Source organism: Panthera pardus, unplaced genomic scaffold (assembly GCF_024362965.1).
Source record: "Panthera pardus isolate Hobbes unplaced genomic scaffold, ASM2436296v1 HiC_scaffold_6, whole genome shotgun sequence".
NCBI classification, from domain to species: Eukaryota; Metazoa; Chordata; class Mammalia; order Carnivora; family Felidae; genus Panthera; species Panthera pardus.
The window spans coordinates 134,155,060-134,180,403 of record NW_026526991.1 but is presented as its reverse complement, the minus strand read 5'-3'; the positions used below and the strand labels follow the sequence as shown (position 1 = coordinate 134,180,403).

Below are 25,344 nucleotides of genomic sequence, written 5' to 3'. Positions count from 1 at the left end.
GTAAAATTAAAACCACCTTTGTTCAACAAAGTACCTAAAGGGATAATCTAAGTTCAATAAGCTGCAAACTGAAAACAAATACTTCTGCTTTCACAATTCTACATTTCAGCCCCATTTCTGAAAACACGACCCTTGTCTTCTAGCAAACACTGGAAACGATTCCAGGCTTCAATTCAAGATGTCCACAAACAAATCTGGCATTAAACTCAAGGAGTCTCACCAGCCTATAAACAGGAAGTTACTCTCTAGTACAGGTGTAACTGATAATTTAAGATCGGATGAAAAGAAAAGGCAGGAAGGTCTATCCATAGGATTTAAGTATGTTTGAGAAACTTAAGTCATTTATACCAAATGCTCTTTGAATCATTCGCTCTTTTTAAAAAGCGTTTAGAACTTGAGAACTCCAGCTGAATACGTACAGGCTGTAGCCAATAGTCTGTTCGGGTACTTCTTTTCCTTTCCTCCTCGATCTGTAGAACACATAAGACATTCACAGAATTCTCTCATTAAAATCCTTAATTTATTTCAAATACCATTCTATTTAACAAAAGAACACCATAAAACATATGCCTGAAAGGAGCTCCGTGTAACTTACAAGCTCTGACAAATACAAATAAACTTTTTTTGCAATTAATTTTTGATTTCAAAAAAACACTTGGGGGACACCTGGCAGGTTTAGTCTGCGAAGCGGGCTACTCTTGATCTTGTAGTTATGGGTTCAAGCCCCATGTTGGGTGCAGAGATTACTTAAAAATAAAATGTTTAGAAAAAACAAACGAACTTGATTTGATAACAACATGTGATAAAGCAAGTCAACTGACCAAGAAAACAAATACCAGCGGCCTCTACTTGGTCAACACTTCAAGGCCATCTGCCAGCGCTATACTGCCCCCTCCCTTTTTCCCCCCACGTGACTGTCATGAGCTGGAAAACAAGCAATGTTTTTGTGGTAAAAACATAACACGGGGTGCCTGGGTGGCTCAGTGGATTAAGCGTCCGACCCATGACTTCAGTTCAGGTCCTGATCTCATGGTTCATGGAATCGAGCCCTGTGTCCGGCTCTGTGCTGACAGGGCAGAGCCTGCTTGGGATTCTCTCTCTCCTCTCTCTCTGCCCCTCCCCTGCTCCTGCTGTCTCTCAAAATAAAGAAACATTAAAACAAGCACCTTAATACACACTTAATACCAGTTTTGCACAGCATGGTTAGTTCTATCTACACTCTGATGGCAAAAAGGGGCTTCTCTGTCTGATAAGGACAATAAATCCTGTGAATATAGGGGAAGAAAAATATAACCTGGAGAGACATAAGCAAAAGGGCGTCCAAAAGAAGAGTGCCGTCTGGTCGCTGTGGGGCTGTATCATGCCTCCTTCTTCCTCAGCTGTCTTAAGTGAACCCTAAGTACCAACTTTCGAGGGGCCAGAACACTGCAATTCTTTGGTTGGTAATAAGTCTCATTTTAATTTCTCCAATTTTCCAATATGAACAAAGAGCATTCTAAATTTAGCATGTCTCACCAAGCGGGTAGATGTAGCTTTCCATTTGACTTTGAATTAGATTCAGAAACTCTGCCATGGCCTATTAAGACATCTAAGAGGTCACTCCCCCTCCTCTCTCGAACCTCAAATGCTACCACTCTTGTACTCATCACGCTCCAGCCACGTGGATCTTTCCTTCATATGCTTTGAGGTTGAGATCTTCCCTGCCGTAGCACCTTTTCCCAAGCTCTCCCCCACGGCCCGCCCTCTGACCTCCTTAGCACTTAACATTTTGTCATAACTCACTCACTGGTTCACTTGTTCGTGGGACGTCCCTCTTACTAGCATGACATACAAGGACTGTATTTTGCTCCCTACTATATAGACACAGGACCTTGCACAATGCCCAGCACATAACACAACTCAGTATTTGCTCAGTGGCGGAGTGACCGTATCTCAACTTTTTAGACTGGCCTGCAGTGTAGGAGCGCCCAGTAACGGGCAAGACCAAATAGCTCCCTCTCAACCCTTCACAACTAAAGAGGAGGGTTTGGGGAGACTAGAGGAAATGATAATACAGAAAAAAAAAAAAGTTAGCTTCTTATATCCATTTATTCTTTCTCTTCACCTGTCCTTCTCCTTTTCTATTTGGTTCACAAATTGATTGATCAGGTAAGGCTATGTGTGGAGAGGGAGCGAGGAAGATGTAGGAATATATTGGGGCACTGGGGTGGCTCAGTCGGTTAAGCGTCCGACTTCGGCTCGGTCAGGATCTCGTGGTTCGAGAGTTCGAGCCCTACGTCGGGCTCTGTGCCGACAGCTCGGAGCCTGGAGCCTGCTTCGGGTTCTGTGTCTCCCTCTCTCTCTACCCCTCCCCTGCTTGTGCTCTGTCTCTCTCTTTCTCTCAAATATTAAGAAAAATAAATAAAATAAAAAAAAAAATAAATAATTTAAAAAATTAAAGGAAAAAAAAGGGAATATATTAACAACCTCCTGCAGCACTGCTCTAGAGCTGCAGGTAGATTTAGGGCCAAAGTCTGGCCCCGGATCCCAAATCACAGGTTTCCAGTGATTCATCACATAGGCCTGGCATCAGGTTCAGTCAAATAAAAAGTACGTCGTGGCTTTCTCTTGCTGGCCGGGGGGTGGCAAATGGAAGTCAGAGGCGACAGGAGAGCGCAGGGTGGTGGGCGGGAATCCGTGGAGGACGCCAGTCTCACTGAGCCACGGAAGGTAAACAGAGCTGCTCCTTCCTGCTCTCGACCCCGCCGCAGCCCTTCTGCCTGAATTCCACTGACCGTGAGCACACGGAGAGTTCTGAAGGCAGCACTTGAAGCGAGAAACTAAACTTTGATGGGGGGCTTCCAACTCCTTTAGTTCCATCTGATCTACACCCCTCCCCTAGCCCAGTGTCTACACAGCTTTTGACTTTCAGTAATCTAAGAACTGGCAAAACTACCTAACCTTCCTCAGTTTGAACTACGTCATTCCTCTAACAGCTGAAAAGTCGACACGCGGCTGGTAAACTATACCTCCATGATTTCATCGAGCGCGGATTTCTTTTTTTTCTTTTCTTTTGATCGAGCTGTGCTCTGGGAAGATTCTTTTCGCTTAACTGATGCCGCATTCCCGACTGTCTTCAACGCGCTCGGTCCCAAGGAGCTGGCGAAAAGAAGAGCCATACCTGTTAACAGACACTATGCACAGAAGGCTTTCCAACGTGCAGAAGAACAACACAGGAAAGATTTGTTACACGATTCATTTACAACGGGTCAGTCGAAACAATAAAGGACCTGTCTCTATGCCTTACAGGACTGTGAGCGCGAGAACACGCGACCTGTCCCGCCGTAGCGCCCTCCTCCCCCTCATCCCTTCTCTTGGCGCCAACGGTGATCAGCACGGCCGAGTGGTGGCAGCGTGGCTTTGGGGTTGGGCACCCCAGGGTTTAAGGAGACTTCTGCTTCTGACTGAGCGATTAACCTTTCTACACCTGAGTTCCTCATCTACAAATCAGGATAAAAATGGGACCCGACTCATAGCTCACTGCAAGGACTAAGTAAGATGCGTGTAAAGAAGTCTCGCATATTACTGCCAATTCTATTTTCTGAAGGCAAAAATCTCAACAGGTCACTTAATTTTTGATTGCTCCCGCCTGCCTAGAATTGACGGTGTAAATTCTAAAATTTGCACCGCAATATAAAATTGTCCCCACTGGCCCAAGAATGCTATCTCTAACTTATTATATACACTGGCCATTCTGAACAACTCATTATTGATTGAGCCACGCCGTGTTTCATGCCTTTGCAGATTTACACGTGCCTCTTTCATACGTAGAACAATCTCTCCATTTATCTCCATTTGTCCCAATTCTGTTAAGATCCTTTCTTCACGAGGCGTCTTGGATCTTGCTGTCTCTGTGGCGTGTATCACACTCCACTTTGCATTGTAATCATTTGCATATATGATTTGTACATGTAATCAGGTGTGTATGTTTGTATTTACTTATTTTTTGTTGTAAAGGAGCAGTAACCGTCTAGTGACTCACATAAAACACATGCTCAGTTAATATTTGCTAACTGAATCTTGTCAGTCTAATCATTTAGTTTGTCATATCTGCAAACGACGAATAGACGAAAATATGTGCATGAAGCCCCTATGGGGATAACCAAGAGAAAAGTGTGATTAACAGAAAAACAACCTTGAATTATTCTTTGGACTTTTTTTTAAGGCATTTAAAGACAGCACTGGACTTACTGGCAGCCAGGTCACTCTAACGAGTCCTGTTCAGCTTGGAGTCAACTATGATCCCTACTTCTCTTCTGCAGTTCAGGACCCCCTGACTCGGTCTTCGTGGAAGTTCATGTTCTCTCTTTACCTAACTGGAAGGTTTTCAATTTATCCTTTCGAAATGTCACTTGCTGGGTTTTGTCCCATAAGTCAATCCTCTGAATATATTTCTAAGTTCTCATTCTGTCAGTGGACACATTTCCCAGGTTTGTGACAATTGTACATAACATACATTTGGTTCTGAACAGATTAAGCCCGTATAAAGATAAACGCTTCAACTTGCTGCTTAAAGAAAGGTTCTTTAGGGGCACCTGGGTGGCTCAGTCGGTTAAGCGTCTGACTCTTGATTTCGGCTCAGGTCATGATCCCACGGTTTGTGAGCTCGAGCCCCGTGTCAGGCTCTGCACTGACAGCGTCCCTCTCTCTGCCCCTCCCCTGCTCGTGCGCTTGCTCTCTCTCAAAGTGAATATTTTAAAAATGAAGCAAAAAAGTTTCTTGAGATTTAAAAGTACCTTTAGCTAGAAATCCACGAAACTTAGCACTAATTCCAGATCACAATCAACCACACTGTGTCCACGTAAGAGGCGCTAATAACCCTAGCAAAAGGGGAATGAGGTTTAAGTGGGTAATTGGGGGGGTCTAGTGATTACGTTTACAAACCACCTATTTCCTCCTATAGTCAGTGCTTATGTTTCTGCTTTCTGACCCTTTTCACATTCTCCATAATTCCCCAAATTTGATCAATACTGAGTCCTCGGATACATTGATAAATTATTTCGGTATTTCGGTATTCATCTCAACCTGGAATCTTGAGACATTCTTCTTGAAACTAAGCGGCATAAAAAACAAACAACCCCATTAATAAGTGAGCAAAAGGCATTTCTCCAAAGAAGACACATAAATGGTCAAAAAGTCCATGAAAAGATGCTTCACAACACTAACCATCAGGGAAACGTAACTCCAGAGCACGTGAGACAACACTTCCCGTCTCTTAGGATGGCTTGTGTAAGAAAAATACAGAAAAGAGAAGCGTTGGTGAGGACGGGGCGCCCTGGAACCTTGTGCACTGTTGGTGCAAATGCACGACTGGAGCAAGTGCTATGGGAAGCAGCCAGGCAGTTCTTAAACAAAGGAAGCGCAGGGCCATCCTCCAGTCCGGCGACTCCACTCCTGGGTGTATACCCAAAGGACTGAAAGAAGGGACTCGAACACGTATCTGTGCACCAGTGTTCAGAACAGCATTATCTGTGATCACCAAAAGGTGGCAATGACTCCAAATGTCCAATGGCCGATGAAGAGACGAACAAAATGTGGTCTACACGACAACAGGAGAGTATTCAGCCTTAAAAGGGAAGGAAATTCTGACACATGACCACAAGGTGGATGTACCTTGAGGACATTAGAGTGAGTGAAAGAAGCCAGTCACGGAAGGGCAACCTCTGTATGATTCCACTCGTAGGAGGAGATTAGAACAGTCACGTTCACAGAGACAGAAAGCAGGACAGAGGTCACTGGGGTCTGGTGGGGTAGAGGGAAACGGGGAGTTAGGGTTTAACGAGTACAGTTTCAGTTCGGGGTGACGAGAAAGTCTGGCAGATGGATGCTGGTCACAGACACAATGTGAATCTATTTGCTGCCACTGACCCGTGCACTTAAAAACGGTCAAAATGGTAAACGTCGTGTTATATATATTTCGCCGCACAAAAACACCTAAACTGAATAGAAAAAAGAGTCTTCTGTCAAGACAATTTATTTGGCATTGTTAGATGTCTACAAGGTGACAAGCAGCGGGGATAAAAAGATGAACAGAATAGCCCATCAGGATCTCACCACAGGTGGGAGAACAGACATGGAAGGGTGTCCCGGGAAGGGGGAACGGCAGACACCGAGAAAAGTCAGGGTGAGCCAGCACGGCTCGTCTAGGACGGCACAAATAATTTAGCAGAGCTGGAGTACAAGTGGTGGGGGATGCACCGGATCACAATGGTCACATAAGAGCATGGAAAAAAATGACAATTTATCTCACAGGTGATGACCAAAGATACTGAGTCTTTAACAAGAGAAAGAGGGGCACCTGGGCGGCTCCGTCGGTTGAGTGTCCAACTTTTTTTTTAATTTTTAAAAAAAATCTTTATTTTTGAGAGAGAGAGCGAGCGAGGAAGGGGCAGAGACAGAGAGAGACACAGAATCCGAAACAGGCTCCAGGCTCTGAGCTGTCAGCACAAAGCCCGACACGGGGCTCGAATTCACGACCTGCAAGCTCATGACCTGAGCCAAAGTCGGACGCTCAACCGACCGAGCCACCCAGGCGCGCCCCGACCATCCAACTCTTGATTTTGGCTCAGGTTATGATCCCAGGGTCATGGGATCGAGCCCCATGTTGGGCTCTGCACTGGGCACGGAGCCTGTTGAAGATTCTCTGGGGCATCGGGGTGGCCTAGTGGGTTAAGCATCTGACTCTTGATTTTGGCTCAGGTCATGATCTCTCTGTTTGTGGGTTCAAGCCCCACGTTGGGCTCTGCGCTGACAGTGACACAGAATTCTCTCTCTCCCTCTCTCACTGCCCCTCCCCTGCCCACTCTCTCTCAAAATAAATAAACTTAAAAGAAAAAAAAGTTTCTCTCTCTCCCTCTCCCCTTCTCTTCCGTTCATGTTTTCTCTTTCTTAAAAATAAATAAATAAATAAAATAAAATTTTAATTGCTTATTAAAAAAAAAAGAGAGAGAAAGACATGGTAGGGCTTGACATCTAGACCCTTCTGCTTGCAATATCAAGATTCCGTTAGAGCTAAAATGAATGATGAAGAATTTAAGAAATGCTGACAGAAGACATTATGAAGGACAGAAATCACTAACACAGAAACCAGAGAAATTATATTATCAAGAAATTAAAAAGTTGGGCTTTTTTATGTTTATTTATTTTGAAAGAGAGAGAGCGAGAGAGGGCACGTCCGAGCAGGGGAAGGTCAGAAAGAGAGGGACACAGAGAATCCCAAGCCCAAGCCAACGCACAGGGGATTGATCTCACGAGCTGAGATCATGACCTGAGCAGAAATCAGGAGTTGGACACTTAACCGACTGAGCCACTCAGGCACCCCAAAAAGTTGGTATTTTGAAAGAGTAATAAAACAGATACTAAATTTGAGAGGCTAGATAAAAAGGAGAGTCTAGAAAAATAAAAATGATGCAAATTATTGAAATTCATATGATCAAGATTATATTGCAAAGTTGAATAAACTAATGACTGTCACAAAAGTGTTAAATAGTACATAAATAGTTAATAGTAATAACTAAATAGTAATAACTAATAGTTATACTAACAGTAATAGTATTACTATAACTAATAGTAATTAGTTATACTAATAGTAATAGTAATAACTAAACAGTAATACTCTTATTAACAGTAATAACTAAATAGTACATAAATAGTTAATAGTACATAAATAGTTAATAGTAAAAGGTATTCCCTTGCCAGCTGACACTAACACAGTATTTTACCAAGCTTTCAAGAAAGTGATAATCCCTATCCTGAAAATACTGCTTAGAATCAAGAGAGAAAACCTATACAAATCATTTTAAGAACTTAACATCGCCAGAAGCATAGGAAATTAAATATCACTCTCAATGACGGTGAAGTAAAAGGCAAGAGTCCATTTTTTTTCAGCTGTGGACTACATTCAATCTTCCCACTAGCTGCTCTCACCATAACAGCCCTCCTCCCCCAAAAAGGTTCTAGTAGAAGGTGACAAACCGAGACAGTGAAGATGGGGCTAAAATCAAGGCAAGAAATGAACAGTAACAGATTGCGGATGGAATGTTCGCTCCTAGAAGGGCCCTAGAATTCTGCCATCAGTTAGTAATAACTAACACAGTTAAAGAAGAGGAGCCCCAAAACAGAAATGGGAACCGAGTAACCTGTGTTCAAAGCCGGGAGGAGCAGGGCTCACCTCCGTGCCTCAGTATAGCCTAAGACACCCATTTTTGCTATCTAGATCACTTCATTCATTCTGAGCTTTAGCTATACAAGAGACATAAATCGATAGGAAAATAAATCCCAACCTCTATAAAAATGGGCCATAATGTCAGAAAAAGGAAATTTAGATGAGTCTTAACATTGTATTATCTGTGACGCCATTTACGCGTCCGTATACACACTTGAGACTGAACACACGGAACTTGGTCAAATAAAACTACTTTTATAATGACATCAAAGCCTGGCGTCGGGGTGCAGGAGGCTAAACAGCAGACCCCAAAGATAACCGGTCCTCATCCCTGGAGTTGATACATGCGACCTTACTGGGAAAAGGGTCTTTGCGAACGAGATTAGGTTATAGATTCTGAGGTGAGACTATCCCGGGGTGCCCGAATGGGTTCTATACACATGCATCCTTTCAAGAGGGAAACAGGCAGACTTGACGCACAGAGAAGGTGGGGCAAAGAGAGATGTGAAGACACTGCTCTTGAAAACTGAAGGGTGCAGCCACAAGCCGAGGGATGGCAGCAGCCAGCGGAAGCCGGAAGAGGCAAAGGATGGATTCCCGCCGGGGCCCGCGGAGGAAGCACCGCCTGGCACGTGGCCTGATCTCGGCCGGCGATTCTGACTTCACGCTTCTGGCTTCCGGAAACAGAATAAATTCCTGTTTTTTCAGGACACTTGGTTTCTGGTCATTTACAGCAGCCACAGAAAACTAATACGAGAGAGACCAGTTTGGGGGCCGCTGGGACCAAGTTTAACATTTATCTACACTTGGGAATAACAAATAATAAGGGAGACTGGAGGGAAACACGTACAGGTCTAAAACCATAAGGCAACGTGTGATCTGACATATTTAAATCTGTCTTCCGGGTCCTATCAGACCACTACTTTGAAAAAGAATTTTCAAGGGTACCACGTGTAGAACCCAGCTGACCGCTTCCTTCACGATCTCTAATGTAGGTGTCAATTCTGAAATATTTCGACCAAAGTGAAGACCTCCGGCCAGCCACTCTGAAGCAGTATTACGTGCTCCCTCAGTCTGTCTAGTTCCTTCAACTCTCCTCGCCACTTACTTCGTCGTGTAAATAAATACTCGCCTAATAAATTAACCAGAAAACCTGAGTTAGGTCTTCAATAAACAATATGTAAAATACTAAGTAAAATAACAAAGATTGGCCAACTCAAAACTAATTTCTGGTAGATAATGGGAAGGTGTCAGGAGGAGGTGCCTTCCTGAATATCTTGTCTTTTTTTTTTTTTTTTATCTTCATAAACAACTGGACACACTGCGCATCACAGATAGTGAGCAGAGATGTGGTGAAAGAATGTCTAAGAACTGCAAGAGAAGAGAATGTGAAAAGTGAGAAGTACCTGACTACATGCTGTTCCAGGACTTGGCAAACTACAACCTAAGGGGCAGATGCAGCCTGCTGCCTGTGTTTATAAATAAGATTTTACTGGAATACAGCCACGATCGCTTGTTTACATATTGTCTCTGGCTGCTTTCTCGCTCCGATAGCAGCTAAGTGGTTGTGACAAAGACATATGGCCAATGATGTCTAAACTATTTACTGTAGGGCCTTTCCCAGAAAAAGCTGGCAAGCCCCATTCTGTTACTACATCGCGTAGCCCGGAAGGCAGTCGTCACTGAGTGCTGACCAGGGCATTTACACTGTACTAGGTGCTGAGAAGTTAGGCGAATGACTTTGTCTCTATTCTCACAAGATCTTAATACGGTAGACAGAACAAAAACTGTACACTCCAGCTAATATTTAAACTTGAGACGTGGGCTCTGATAGAAAAACAAATAGCAAAACAAAAGAAAAAAAGGAAAAAGAAAACCAAATAGCACCGCAGTAGCACAGAAGGAATTATTAAGTGGAGAAGGACTCCCAGAGAGACAAAGATGTGTCATGGGAAGCACGTGATCAGAGTAGGCCTTTCCTCAAAAGGGGGAATCATATCATCATAGGCAAATCAGGGAAAAAAACAGTTGCTGAAAAACACAACCACCACCAAACAAAAACAAAACGAAGAAGAAAATTACAACCAGAAAAAAAAAAAAACACCCACAATACTGCAGCTTTTAAAATGTAGTCATCAACATTTCACAGAAATCCTCGAGTTCTAAGATACCTATTCACGTAGCTCACCTTGATTTGGATGATGTTGCTGCTGAACTACATGCTCCTTTATTCAAATTGAATGTAACTGGAAGAAAAAACAGTGCTATAGTTTGTTACGCATTTTACACGTTTCATTTCCTACCCATGCACACACACTTCATTTATACATATATACGTATATATTTCAGGGAAATTATAACACTTCTCAGATAAGATACCACACCACATCCACACAGAAGTTCCCGGACGGTCGGCATGAACGAGAGCTGGAATGCTCCTATCCAGAGATGATACACTCCTGCAGAGAAGCGCACTGTGCAGATGCTCGGAGCTGGGAAAGGCTGCCTTGGCTGTTCTCCACCTCCACTGTCCCCTTCTGCCCTTGCTAAGGGGACAGAACTCCAATTTTGTTTAGGTGTTCACACTTCTCACACTGTGTCTGTATCCTCTGTAAATTTGCATGTTGAAAACCTAATGCTCAAAGTGATGGGATTAGGAGGTGGGGGCAGGGGTGGGGGGGGGAGGCTTTGTAAGGTTCTTTTGCTCTAAAGCAATCAAAATAATCCCGCTTCCTTTCCCAGCGACTGCCTTTGAGGTGGAGGCTGATAGGGTCTGGCCAGTGACATTCAGAAGGAAGTCTGCTGGCCGGAGGAGTGTCTTCTAGGTAAAGTTTCCTGGCTCACAGGGGACTCTAGAAGAGATGCCCTCTGTCATCCTCTGGACAATGCTGGGTCTACATACAGTGGCCGAAAGTGCCCACAGCTACCTCGTGTCCCGCTGCTGACCGATGGCCTGCCCCTGGGACTCTTGTTAGAGCAAGCCATTTCCTTACTACTGAGGCTCCCTTTGGTCAGTTTTCTTACTTGTAGCTGAAGGCATCCTACCCGGTTCATCGTTACAACTTTTTCACATATGGGCGAGAACAGTGCGATCCAGACATAGTACAGGTCTTGCTCCCAAACCTGTTGCTAGTTTTTGGCAGGGCCGATAGGAAAGCATCCATATTAGAAGAAGAAAAAAAAAAGTAAAACTACCTTTTTCTTCATCATTTTCTCTGCTTAATTCCGTAAAAACAGGAGCCTCCTAAAAGGAAAAAAAAAAAAAAAAAAAAAAGAGTGTGAAGCTTTGGTTTATAGTGTATTTGCCATCAGTACTCAGTAGGCCCAGGTGCTGACTTCCTACCCATTGTTGCAAGGCAGCTCCAAATACAAGTGCAAAGTGATTAAGATCCTAGCCAAGAAATGACACGTACCGCAAACATCCTTCCACTGAGCACTATTCCAAAGCGGGGAGAAAGTGACTTCTCTGGACCAAACTGCAGAAGTTTACCTACATCTGTCTTCCTGCTACAATTTAAAATGGAAACAACATAAAACAATAAACTTTAAAAGTTTTAGCTAGAGGATTACCTTAAAAAAACAAAACCTTTCTATATTGTGGGATGGTTTACTGTTAAGATCGAGAGTCTAAGACGAACTCAGGAAGAAGTGCAGGTAAAACCCACCTCTGCACGGTATTGGCTCTGTCGCCTGCCAATCTCACAATCTCCCTTATGCCTCAACTATTCTGTCTTTAAAACAGGGATAACGTGCATATTCAGAGGTATCATAAGGGTTAAATACGATATAAAGGAAACACTTAGCATCACGCCTGCAAGAGTGTTTGATAAATGTTAACTGTGGTTTCTACTAACAGAAAAGATGTTCTTATAAATAAAACGTTAAAAAAAAATGTTCTTGAGATCTAACTGAGATAGTCTTTCCTTAGGCAATGTCCATTAACATCTTACAAAAGACACAATGTTACTTTTAAAAAAACTGACATGTTTAAGTGTGGAATGAGGAAGCACTGATCAGTAGGACTTCTTTTACTGGAAGATGCTATTTATACCTGGAAAGTATGAATTAACTTGAAGGTCTTAATGGAATTAAGCAAAAATGTTACAGAACAACGCTATTCCAAAAGGTAAACCATGTTCCTCTGTACAAGATGTGATCCTTCTTAATTTCCACAATAGGAAATTATAATTTTCCCTCCACTGAAAACAGAACTTTAAATTTTATTTTCATTTTATTTTAAAGTTTATTTGTTTTTTAGAGAAAGAGAGTGCAGGGAAGGAGCAGAGAGAGAGAATCCCAAGGAGACTCCACACTGTCAGCGCGGAGCCCAATGTGAGGCTCAAACTCGCAAACCATGAGATCGTGCCCTGAGCCGAAACGAAGAGTCGCGTGCTTAACTGACTAAGCCACCCAGATGCCCCCAGAGGTTTAAAGGTTTTTTTTTTTTAATTTTTTTAATGTTTATTCATTTTTCAGAGACAGAGAGAGACAGAGCATGAGTGGGGGATGGAGAGAGAGGGAGGCATAGAATCTGAAGCAGGCTCTGAGCTGTCGGCACAGAGCCCGACAGGGGGCTCAAGCTCACGGACCGCAGGATCATGATCTGGGCCCAAGTCAGATGCTTAACCGACTGAGCCTCCCAGGTGCCCTCAGAGGTCTAAATTTTAAAAAGGTAAAAGAATTTCAAGAATAAAAATCTTTTTTCAATCTTAGGCAGGGGTTAAATTTTACAACTACAGTGCTTTAAACATTGTTTCTATTTTAATATAGAAACCTCCTAAAAGATGGCATAAATACATGCTTATGAAAGCAGCACCATATTACACACGCACAGCCACCCACTTATCAAGGTCAATTAACACGGTATAAAAGTTGACTCATAAATGGATCTTTACTTTCTTATTGCCTTTTCCTTCCTGCGTCACTCTGTAATAAACAGCTTCTATAAGACACGCACATTAATGATCGGAGCAGCTGTATTCATAATAGCCAAATCCTGAAAACAAGCTACATGTTTCTCAGCAGGACAATGGATCAGTTGTGTGATATTCATAAAATGGAATAGACATCAATTTTAAAAAGGGTGAAACACTGGTAGGAAAGGACACAGGTGCAGTAAACATAAAGAACATTCTGTCTGAGTTAAAGAAGCCAGACACAGAGAGAGTGTACCGTATGGCGAAGTTCATACAAACTTTGACGAAGTTCATGAACCAACCGGCAAGTAATTAAGGGTGGCACATCAGAACACCAGTTCCTTCCTGGGGAACAGGGAATATTAACTGGGAATGAGTATGACACTGAAAATGTTCTGTATCTTGATCTGGGTGGTCATTTCATCAGCTATCCATCCATCTACTATCCATCCATCCATCCATATGTAAAATTTCACTAAGCTGTAACCTTAAGATTAACGCACATCATACACTTTAGCACATGTATCTTATACCACAATAAAGTTTTTTCTTTTTTTAATGTTTATTTTTGACAGAGAGAGAGAGACAGAGCATGAGCAGGGGAGGGGCAGAGAGAGAGGGGGAGACGCAGAATCCGAAGCAGGCTCCGGCACAGAGCCCGACGCGGGGCTCAAACCCACAGACCGCGAGATCATGACCTGAGCCGAAGTCGGACGCTCAACTGACTGAGCCACCCAGGCGCCCCACACAATAAAGTTTTTAAAATACTAAATGGCTAGGAGCGCCACCTATGTACAGGCTATGCTTTCCTACACACACACAACTGTTGGTATGAAGCACCATGAGGCAGGGAGTTTTTATCTTTTGTTCACTGCTCTCTCCCCAGTGCCTAGAAGAAGGCTTGGCACACAGAGGGTACCCAATAAATATCTGTTAAAGTAAATGCCCTCCTCTAGTTATTCTAACACCCGAACCACCTTCCCCATGCCCTGTCTCCCCGTTTACCTGGGTTCGGCCTGTTGATTCTTCAGGCCCACAGGTTGTATGTGCCTGATTCAAACAGTCTACATCCCGTCCAGGCTGGGGCAGGCGCTGGCACCTAGGTTCCCACACTGTGTTTCACTCCGGCATCGCGCTAATTACGGCCGGGTGATGTCATCTGCTGTGTCTCCCCCATTAGTTATCACCTGCACCTTAACCATAAGGAAGCTGAGGTTTAGAGCTATAGAATTCTATAAGATCGAGAGTCAGTAAGTCAGAGATGGGACCCAGGCTGGCCTCGACTCCAGAAGCTGGCCTTTTAGACTCCGCCATGCTCATTCTCCTCTTCGGTAAGGAACAGCATCTGCCAAACTCAACTCGATGCTTAAAAATTTTGCTTCTTGAGACCTTTTCCCATTGCCTCCCTGAATGACACTGCTGCCCACCTGTTCTTTCCCTTCCAGACCTCTTCTCACTTGTTCTTCAATAAACTTGGCTGTCTTCTCTTCATCATCAAGGTCCTGCTTCTTCTTCTTCTCCAGTTCCAGTTGCCGGCGGATAGTTTCTGGGTCCCTGTCGATATACTGAATATACCAGCCCTTCGGCGTCTCATCCACCTTGCACAAGCCTTAAAAAGAAAAAAAAAAATAACAAGTAAACTCGTACACAACCAAAACTAAAGGGAAATATAAATGCGTTCCATCTCTGCGTCATGTACTTATTCATTCAAATACGCTCATTCAAACACATTCAAATACACAAATTAATGCGGCCCATGGATTTTCCATACTCACAGTTGATAAAATTTAGATATTTTAAGTGGGATACTTTATCTCCTTGAACAGAAAAAATTATCATTCTGATTTTTAACTACCTGGGCTAAGTCAACTATGTACGCCAGGGAAATACAGGAAAGAAGTATCATCTTGCTTAGTAATTATTTAACTGTGTCTAAGTATTTAACATCCGACGAGTACATGATATTCTACTAACTTAATAGAAATTTGCCCCGTAAAATGGAATCAAGTAACACACTGAGTACGTGATACATGTCACGGCTCCTTGCCCTCTCCTTCCAAGTTCATCCTATGAAGATTAGAAATGGAAAAAGCTGCAGCAAAGTTTTAAAAAGCTCCTTGCGCGGGGGTAATAAAAGCCTCAGAAAGTAAAATGAGTACGGGGGCGTAAGAGGGGGAGGACTGGTAATAACCCTTAACCCGAATGAGAGGATGCGGGTGGCGATAAATCCGGGCCCTGTCAAAAGAACCGTCCCAGATGCTCGCGTTCGGGTGGAACACACAAAATGAGTCCCGGAAGATTATGCTCCCCTCCGCCAGTTTTTAACTGCCCTGCTCGCCCTCTTTTCCGTAAACGTACACAGAAACCGTGACAATTGTGTCTCTGCCCCCGAGCCACGCAACAGCTGCTCAGACCCTGTCTTCTTCTCACCTTCTCTGCCCAGCCACTTGGTAAAATCAGTCAGAGTCTCCCACTGGGTGGCATTCATGTGGATGTGCTCCCGGTGGCTGATATACTCATTGTACACGATGTTGTTGTGGACTCTCTTAGTGCCTGAGAACAAAACAGCACACCGTCAACCCGGAGCAGGTTTACGGATTAGGAAGTTGTTGTGCGCACAGTACCCAGATGCTTACCAAAGCGTCTCCTGAGAAGTTCTAGAAAGTCATTTCGGAATTCCCTAATAAGGAAAGGAAGGAAAGCATTAAGGTAATTCTACAAATACAAAGCCACCATACAGTGTGAATGCCCAAATGACACATGACACATCTATGTGACTACCTGTTAGGAACCCTCAAGAACTGAAAAGGGAAGGAATCCCGAAAGTTTACAGCTTTCGAGGATTTCAGTTACAGGTCAGTTTGGAGTTGAGGCTTCCAGGCTTGGCGGAGCAACCACAGCACAAGTGACTCCACGGGTCTAGAAAGGTTCCTCCGTGAAGTCTCTTAGCGTGACTGAGCGTGGCATAATAAAACCATTCTTCCGACGATAACAAAACTTCCCTGATTCCACGTGAAACTGGTACTCAATGTGTCCCTCTGCACGGAATACACTGTGTTACGTGCTGGGTAAACACAGGTGAATAAAACCTAAATCTTGACCCAGGTTCCAATCTAGCAGAACCAATCATAACACGAGGCGAACTGCAAAAGAGATGTAGCACAATGTCACGGAGTTGAGGGATGCCCGCTGGCGAACTTTAACGAGGGCAGGGAAGTAGACATCAGAGCTTATAGGTGGAGAGGAAGAGAAGGCCACTCCCAGCTGGCAGAGAAACACGGAAGCATCACGTCTGGGAAATGATGACCTCACTGAGCTAATGTTGTGAGTAGACAGAAAGGAGGGACATGGTGGGACATAACAGAAGAACGGTGGGGGCCGGGGGGGGGGGAGGACAGAGCTGGAAAATAATGGCGGGGCTGATCTTTGAAGTACCTCGAATGTCATGCTCAAGAGGGTGGGTTTTATGCAGGCAGTGGCAAAGCACCAAATAATTTACTTAGGAGTTAGTCTGTGAAAATCTGTGATCTAGAAAGAACAAGAATTCTCAAAGTGTGGTCCCTACAACAGTAGCATCAACATTACCTGGGAACTTGATAGAAACAGCACGTCTCCAGCCCCAGCCCAGATCTATGGAATTAGAATCTGCCACTGTTGTCACAAGCCCTCACGGTGATTCTGACGCACGTGGTGGTTTGTGAACCATGGGCATAAAACACGGACAGGAGGGACAGAAGCTGCGGCTGGGAGATCAGTGAGGAAGTCACGGAATTAATTTAGGTGACACATGATGAGAATGATGACTAGGGCTGGGAGAATGGCGAGGAGGTGAGTTTAAAGGACACTGCAGAGGAGAATCAACAACAGGGAAGTCCCAGCTTAGCATTCCGAGTAGGTATTGTCAGCCAGCACACGATAGGTGTGTGGACAGAGTACCGTGCGTGGCTTTAAAATGTTGGCTTTGGGAGAGCCTTCAGAAATATAGATTACAACTTCCCAGAAAAAAAAAAAAAAATCTACAACTTAGGACAGATAATCAGGAATGAACAGTAAGACTGAGGAGTCACCCAACACAAAGGGAACAGCTGGAAGAATGACAGAACTCTTGGAGCCTGGGTAATGTGGACTGAAGGAAGCCGAGCGGACACCCTGAGGAACATTCCTGCACTGGAGGAGCTGGGAGGAAAGAAAGAGGAGCTAAGGAAGCAAGCAGGCAGCAGGAGGAGGAGGAGGAGGAGAGCCAGGAAAGAATGGAAAACAGAGAGATGTTTGTGGGTAGTTAAGAGCGTTATCCACCAAAGAAAGATAAAGAGCAAGATGGAAACTGGGCAGCTACGTGGATGCAGTAAAAGGGGGCAGAGAGGAAAAGCCCAGGGTAGATGGCTCTTGCCAGGATGATATGTCCCCAAATGTGGCTCGTGCAGCCCCGTGGAAATCAAGGTGGTTTCGTGTGGTTCACAGATAAACAATTTTGGCCTTTTCACTGTGTTACCTGCTTTGATGGCACAAAAGCCACACAGGGGACACCTGCTGGCGTCTCAGCCAAGTCAGGGCAGTGGGCGGCGAGGCCAGCCTGCACAGGCAGCCAGAGGATTCTTCACGGACATGCGCTCGCGGTGAGAATCAATGCTGGTTTCGCCAAGAACGTCCTTGACGGGGCGGTGGGACAGTACTAAATCTCAGCCTGCGGGGCTCCGTCTCATACCCTGTGCGCTGGGACGGGCTCGGGAACGTAGCACTTCCACCGCCGCCTGGGGCTTGTCTTGAGCGCAGCACTCGTGCGATGGTCTGAGCCACGCACAGAACTACCTCTGTCACCGCGCACCACCTCTACTTGAAAGGATGACGGACCGATCAACTACGGTTATTCAAAATCGGGTATTTAGCAGACATTTGGTCAAAAATAAGCAAAGCGAGCCTTGTCACGTCAAGGAAAACGGCTGACATTTGTTTATCATTTGTTGCTGGCGATAAAATGTGAGCTTTCCAGCAAAAAATTGAATCTGGTAAAGTAGCATCGGCCACCGTGAGCCTGACGTCCCTCCCAGTACTAAAGGACCTGTCCGATGACACTGATAACATTAAAAAGTATGATTTTACGCTACTATGTAACAAAACGTGTCACCATTCGGAACACTCGGTGAACCAATATTTTCCAAATGACCAGTGCATGATGACATAAAACCATGCGTGGGGACAAGCAAGCTCCATCTAAAGTGAAAGATCGAGGGATCATAATGTAATAGTGCACAAAAGTTCCCTGACACGGTTCCAGAATCCACACTCCTGCTAATCTTGAAGAAACTACCACGTTGTTGTGTTTTGATGTCGCATCCAAGAGCATCCAAAATTATCCGAAAAAGGCTATTAAAGTATTCCCCCGTTCCAACCAGACATCTATGAACAGGGTGGCCTTTATGTGCTTTACCCAAAACATGTTGAAACAGACAATTGAATATAGAAGCGATTGTAGAATCCAGCTGTCTCCTAGTAGTCAGACCCTGAAGAGATTTGTAAAAATCTGAAGCAAAACTATTCCGATTGTTTTTGTTTGTTTTGGAATAGTTAATTTTTATTAAAAAATTATTTATTTTAACACTTAATATTAAGATTTATTATTATTTTAAGTGAAATAATAAATACGCTTCATTTTTTTTTTTCATTTTTAATCCCTAACTCACAAGGATCAATATATCGATATCAATCACAAACAAAAGCTCTTCGAGGCTCTTCAATAATTTTTAAGGGTGAAAAGGGGTCCTAAGACCAAAAGGTCCAGAACTTGGGAAAGAAAGAGACAGACAGACTTAAGACTAAATATTAATAGCAATAATAATTAATAGCTAATATTAATCAAGCACTGGATACTTTTCTAAACCCTTTAAAACCATTAACTCATTAATCTTTCTATGAAATAAAGAAAATGCTTGGAAGAGGGTGCTGTTTTTAGTTCCATTTTACAGATGAGGAAACAGAAGCACAGACAAACGTAAGTGCTTCGGCGAGAGTCACGCAGCCCATGAAGGGAGAAGCCTGGGTTTGCAGGGCTTAAAGGCAGGCAGTCGGATTCCACAGCCGTGCTCTGAGCCACGACCGAGTTAGAATGAAAGAGAGTTTTTTTGTGTTTGGAGAGCAAGACTGAATTGTGAGAAACACTTCCGTAACAATTTCATACTGTGACAAATTGTCAAAGGAAAACAAAACCTGAGCACAAGATCGTAGAGCTATCCTGTTAATGTGTAAGGAACAGACAGAGCTCCCAATATACAAATTTTTAAGCATATGTGCTACATGTCCAACTCAACAAAGCTTATGAGATAAGGATGTCTTCAAGTTACTTACTCGGAGAAGTAATCCATAAACTGCTGAGGATTTTCTGAAGCCAACAGTAGTTGTCTCTGGTGAGATTCGGACATACAATGACACTTAAAGCCATTCTACAAAACATGTAAGGAGTGGTTAAGTTCTGATTTAGGTCATCATAATGGGCCCTAAACAGAAGTATTTAGTTAACCATAAAAAGCCCCTCTTTGATAATAAATTGTAACAAAAAAAAAAAAAAAAAAAGAGAGAGAGAGAGAGAGAGAAAATCACTAGCTTTAAGCACGCTATCATTTTTTTAAAAAAGTTTTTTATGAGGTTGAGTTATGTAACACTGCCCCTCAAGGGATAATCCCAGGAGATTAAAGAGACAGAAAGCTCGTGGCAAGCCGACGTTACTAACAGACAGGACAGGGCACGGGAACAGAAGAGTGATTTTGTTTTTTAAATCCATTTACCCAATTTTACTGAACATCTACTACATGTAGGGCGATGTAAGTGGTTGGGGAAACGTAACCAAGTAAAATGGGCCGTTAGTGAATTTCACTCACTTTTCTCTACTTCGGCTCATTATCCAAAATACGTTATGGCATATTACAGAAATGTCATGTTAAATCTCATGGGATAACTGCACCCTACAGAAACCTCGTGTTAACTATACTAAATCTGCACCTTCTTCAGGTGACTATAAAAAAAATGACAAGTTTTGACTTTGTATCTACGCGACTTGGCATTGACAGCTGATTCTCTACAAGCACCGGCAATGAAAACTGGGCCTCTCCCGCGGTGTTCTCCGTGTCAGTGAACAGTTCTGTCCCGCGCCCCGGTCACCCAGGCCAGGGGCCAGGCATCCTGGAGTCCTCCTCCACCTCTGCCTCCACTTACCACTAAGTCCGCTCGGCCTCCCTAACACCGCCTCTCCCGTCTCCCCGTCTGGTCTCACGCCACTGGCCCGATGTCAACACCCCATCTCGCTTAGCTGCCTCACCCTCAGTCACCCACAGACGACCGACACAATGCTCGCCTCAACTGTATTCCGCCCGTGCACTACTCTCACTGGCAAGTACCTAAAAGGAACCTTGGTGTTGGTCCCATGAATGAAAAACCAGTGCAAATTCCCATAGGTTAAAAATCAATCACTGAAATGAAAACGAAATGAGGCCAGTAAATTCTAGAAACCCGTGAGAGTGGATGGGCAGGAGGGGAATACTCTGGATCCGACCTCCTTCCCCTCAATCTTCCAGTACTGAGAGAGAGGGAGACGAAAGGGAACTTGGAGGGGTCAACCTCTCCTCCTGCAGGCCACCCTCCCAGGCAGGGGAGTCGATGCGCAGATCGAGAGCAAACGGGACAGAATGGCCACAAGTGTCTTACTCTGAAATCGGTAACTGAAGGAAAGAGTTAAGCATTTATCCTCCTTTTGCCATACAACCTGTGTTTGAGGATAACCAAACAGCTCCAGTTAATGAGAAAGAGCTCAGCCCTACATAAGAATAGTAGCCAATAACAAATTCTGAGAAATACAGAAAAATAACCGCTTTGCAACTCTTAAGGAAATAACAGACTCAAGCAAGGATGCTAAAACACCGAAGGAAAAGGCTGATGGTAAACTAGACGTATTCCTTGCTATCTGCTCGCTCTTGCGAGAGGGAAAATATTCCTTTCTAACATTACCGTCCTCTTCACTCAGTCATCTTAGCACTAGCAGCCATTACGGGCCTCCTTGTGCGATGCGATATGAAACCCGCCGGACCACCTATCAAGTCGTCTTCCCCAAAATATTTAACCTGATCCGCATCAAGCCTTCAGCTCCAAGTGCCAGTTTATAGAACTGTAAGTTAGAGAAGGAGGGTCAAAGACAACCACAAGAAAACTTCACTGTTTCACATCAGAAAGTGGGAACGCTCCAGGGCAGTTACTGGCCAGTAGAGAGTCAACATCAGAAAAACTGAATTAGCAAAGATACCAACTCAAGTGTCCATTGACAGATGAACGGATAAAGAAGACACACACAACGGAATATTACCAGCCTACAGGAAAGGACCGAGATCTTGCCATTTGTCACAATATGGATGGGCCTCAAGGGTGTTTTGCTAAGTGAAATAACTCAGATAAAGACAAATTTCCTATGACTTCACCTATATGTGGAACCTTCAAAACAAAAGAGTAACGGGCTCCTGGGTGGCTCAGTGGGTTGAGTGTCGGATTCTGGATTTGGGCTCAGGTTGTGATCTCGCCATCCTGAGGCGGAGCCCTGCACTGGGCTCTGCGTTGGGTGAGGAGGCTGCTTGAAATTCTCTCTCTCCGGGTGGGGAGGCGATCACGTGGCTGAGTCAGTTAAGCGTCCGACTTCAGCTCAGGTGAGAATCTTAATGGTTCATGAGTTCGAGCCCCGTGTCGGGCTCTGTGCTGACAGCTCGGAGCCTGGAGCCTGCTTCGGATTCTGGGTCTCCCTCTCTCTCTGCCCCTCCCCTGCTCACCCTCTGTCTCTCTCTCATAAATAAATAAAACATCAGAAATTCTCTCTCTCCCTCTGCCCCCTCCCCCGGCTCATGAGGCATGCGCACGCACGTTCTCTCTCAAAAAAATACAAAGCAAAAACAAAAACACAATCAGACCTATAAACACAGAGGCTAAGCTGATGGCTGTAAGCGGTAAGGAGAGGCACTGGGCAAGCACGTGAAGGGAAGGGAGAGAGAGAGGCCTCCGGTGACGGAATAGAGAGAACTGCGCCGGAAGTACGGTCGACGGCACGTATGGTGACAGTGTTGTGGGGTGACAGGTGGGAGCCACACTTGTGACGCGCAAAGCGAACGGCATAAATTACGTTGTGCAGAGGAAACCACTGTAACTGACATGTGGGTAACACGTGACAGCTATACTAGTAAAAAACTAATTAGGAAAAAAGAAAAACAACGGAGTCGCAAGGGGGCGGGAGCAAGGGCGAGGGAAGTGGATTCTATATTCCGTTTAGGAATGAGAGAGGATCAAAAGCCCTAATTACTCACATTTTTAGGGCAATGAAACTTCTCTGTGAGATGATAATGGATATATGCCATTACACACATTTGTTCAAAACCAGAGAAATGTCCAACATCAGGAGGGAACCCCACTGCCAGCTGTAGGCTTTGGTGGTGAAGATGTGAAGCACTAGTCTGTTGCCAAATGCTGATAACGGGGAACTGTACAAATGTGGGGACCCGGTGTGTACAGATCTCTGGACCTTCCGCTCATCATTGCTGTAAAGCTAAAACTGCTCTAAAAAAAATAGTTCATTTTTTTTTAAGCCCTAATAACAAATCTGATTCATGGCTTTTGATTGGGTCTTGGTTTTAACAAAAACTTTAAAAAAAAAATTTTTTTTTAATGTTTATTTTTGAGAGAGACAGAGTGAAAGAGTACAAGCAGGGGAGGGGCAGAGAGAGAGAGGGAGACGCAGAATCCGAAGCAGGCTCCAGGCTCTGAGCTGTCAGCAGAGCCAGATGAGGGGCTCGAACTCACGGACCGTGAGATCATGACCTGAGCTGAAGTCGGACGCTCAACTGACTGAGCCACCCAGGCGCCCCTATGCTCCATGATTTTATTTATTGTTTTTCAAATTTTTTTTAACGTTTATTCAGTTTTGAGAGACAGAGACAGAGAGTGAGCAGGGGAGGGTCAGAGAGAGAGACAGACACAGAATCTGAAACAGGCTCCAGGCTCTGAGCTGTCAGCACAGAGCCCGATGCAGGGCTCGAACTCACAGACCGCGAGATCATGACCTGAGCCGAAGTCGGACGCTCAACCTACTGAGCCACCCAGGTGCCCCGAAATAAAAAAAAAACTTTTAAAAAGCGTTTGTGGGAACAAGTGATGAAAATGTGAATATGGACTGTGTGTCAGACGACATAAAGGAATTTTTATTACTTTTTTTTATGTGTGATGACATATATTGCGGCTACGTAGAAAAATACCCAAATATCTTAGAGAAGCATACTTAAGTATTTAGAGATGAAATGTCCTAGATGCTTGCAACTGACTTTAAAATATTTCCGAAACAAGTAAGGCTAGGTGAGTTTCTTAAAATGTTCGATACGGGTAACGGAGATACAAATGTTCGTGGTATTTGTCTCTAGTTTTCTGTGTGAGAATTTCACCTTGACTATTAGAAAGAAAGAACAGGAGGGGCGCCTGGGTGGCTCAGTCAGTTAAGCATCTGACTCCGGATTTTGGCTCAGGTCATGATCTTATGGTTTATGAGTTAGAGCCCTGCATCGGGATGCACGCTGATGGTGCAGAGCCTGCTTGGGATTCCCTCTCTCTCTGCCCTTCCCCTGGTTGTGTGCTCTCTCTCTCTCTCTCAAAATAAATAAATAAAACTTAAAAAAAAAAAAAAAGAAACTGACGGGGCACCTGGGTGGCTCAGTTGGTTAGGAATTCAGGTTTGGCTCAGGTTATGATCTCGCCGTTCACGAGTTCAAGCCCCACGTCGGGCTCTGTGCTGACAGCTCAGAGCCAGAAGCCTGCTTTGGATTCCGTGTGTGTGTGTGTGTGTGTGTGTGTGTGTGTGTGTGTGTGTCTGCCCCTCCCCTGCTTGTGTGCTCACTTTCTCTCTCTCTCTCTCTCTCTCTCTCTCTCTCTCTCATAAACATTAAAAAAAGGGAGGGGAAGAACTGGAGACAAATGAAAAAAGAGTTAACTGCTTCAATGTCAGTCAACGTGAGTCCTACTTAAGCATCTCATCCCTCGCCTGCAGAAAACACTGGAGTGGATCATTCCAATCACCCAATGTTCCGCTGCACCGACCCAATCCAATTCAATCCCCGGAGAAAAAATACGACCCTGTCGCTAGCCTGCTCTCAATTCTTCAAGGGGCTTCGTCATCCACCTCACTAATGTGAAAACGTACAAACGCCGCTGGACGGCATACAAACCTTTTCAACATCTGCCCCGAGACCCCTTGAGCCACTGTACACATAATTCACAGACTTAAAGCTCACAATCTTCCCGGTAGGTACAATTCTTATTCCCACTTTACAGATAAGCAAACGGGCAGGGGGAATGTAAGTAACTTGCCCAAGCCTACACAGCTAGCAAGTGGCGCCGCTAGGATTCAGAATTCTGACAGTCTGGCCTCCAGTCCACGATCGTCACCACAGGGAGTAATATCCTGGGCCTGGCACACTGTAGGCGCTCAATAAATGCTTGTTAGATGAGTAGTGTGCCAGAGCTTGGCTGTCCTTTTTCATCTGATCCCGAAAAGAGGGGTGAATCCCGATCACCTTGTTTCTCGAGTCACGTCGAGTCAGAGATGACTGTCACGGTCATTCCCCGAGCATCGGGCACTGCACTATTCAACGCCCCCGTTTTATGACAGCTCGAGTAGCATCCCGTCTACGAGAGCTGCAAAGCCTCCTATTTCATTTCTTTTTGGCGGAAGACCGTGGAGGAATGAGGCGTCAAAGATCACTGGTTCCCCTAGACAAACGCTGCAGGTCAGGATGGCGGTACCGAGCTGAGTAGCTGACTCGCCCAGCGCAGAACCCACACGACCAGGACCCGAAGTTCCACTCCCTCACCCCAGCGTCAGGGACTTGAACCTGGATTTCCAGCAGGGCCCCGCTTGGGGCCCCATCCAGGCCCGCTTACCTCGTCCCGGCACTGCTTCTGGCACATCTGGCAATACCAGCGCAGCTTCTGAAGCCCCTTGGATTTGATCCTGTTGGCGATGGCCTTAGGGGTAAGGAAATCTGACTTGCCCATCGCGACCACGGTAGCGACAACTTTGCTGAAGCGCCCGGCCAACCGGAAGCGGAATGAAGCTGACTGGGCGGGGGCGGGGCAAATACCAGCCGCGAGCCGGAAGGAGGTGGGGCCTCGGAAGGCTGGCCTCCCCCCAGCGCTCGCGAGGCTTCCCTCCGTCTG

General features: G+C 44.7%; 1 protein-coding gene across 2 annotated transcripts in view; it reads right to left on the bottom strand.

Moving 5' to 3' along the window:
* The window catches only part of KIN (Kin17 DNA and RNA binding protein), a 35,208-nt gene extending 9,963 nt beyond the window's left edge, over positions 1-25,245 (bottom strand). The window contains exons 1-9 of one of the 2 annotated variants that reach the window (XM_053894892.1): positions 25,069-25,245; positions 19,462-19,556; positions 15,756-15,799; positions 15,550-15,672; positions 14,547-14,728; positions 11,399-11,447; positions 10,392-10,449; positions 3,009-3,138; positions 420-470 (exon numbers count right to left, since the gene is read on the bottom strand). In XM_053894892.1, the coding sequence (XP_053750867.1) occupies positions 420-470; positions 3,009-3,138; positions 10,392-10,449; positions 11,399-11,447; positions 14,547-14,728; positions 15,550-15,672; positions 15,756-15,799; positions 19,462-19,556; positions 25,069-25,182 (846 nt within the window). In that variant the 5' untranslated portion in view covers positions 25,183-25,245. The remainder of the gene's footprint in view (positions 1-419; positions 471-3,008; positions 3,139-10,391; positions 10,450-11,398; positions 11,448-14,546; positions 14,729-15,549; positions 15,673-15,755; positions 15,800-19,461; positions 19,557-25,068) is intronic. The other variant, XM_053894891.1, reaches the window with a different exon arrangement.
* Between the last annotated feature and the right edge of the window lie 99 nt (positions 25,246-25,344).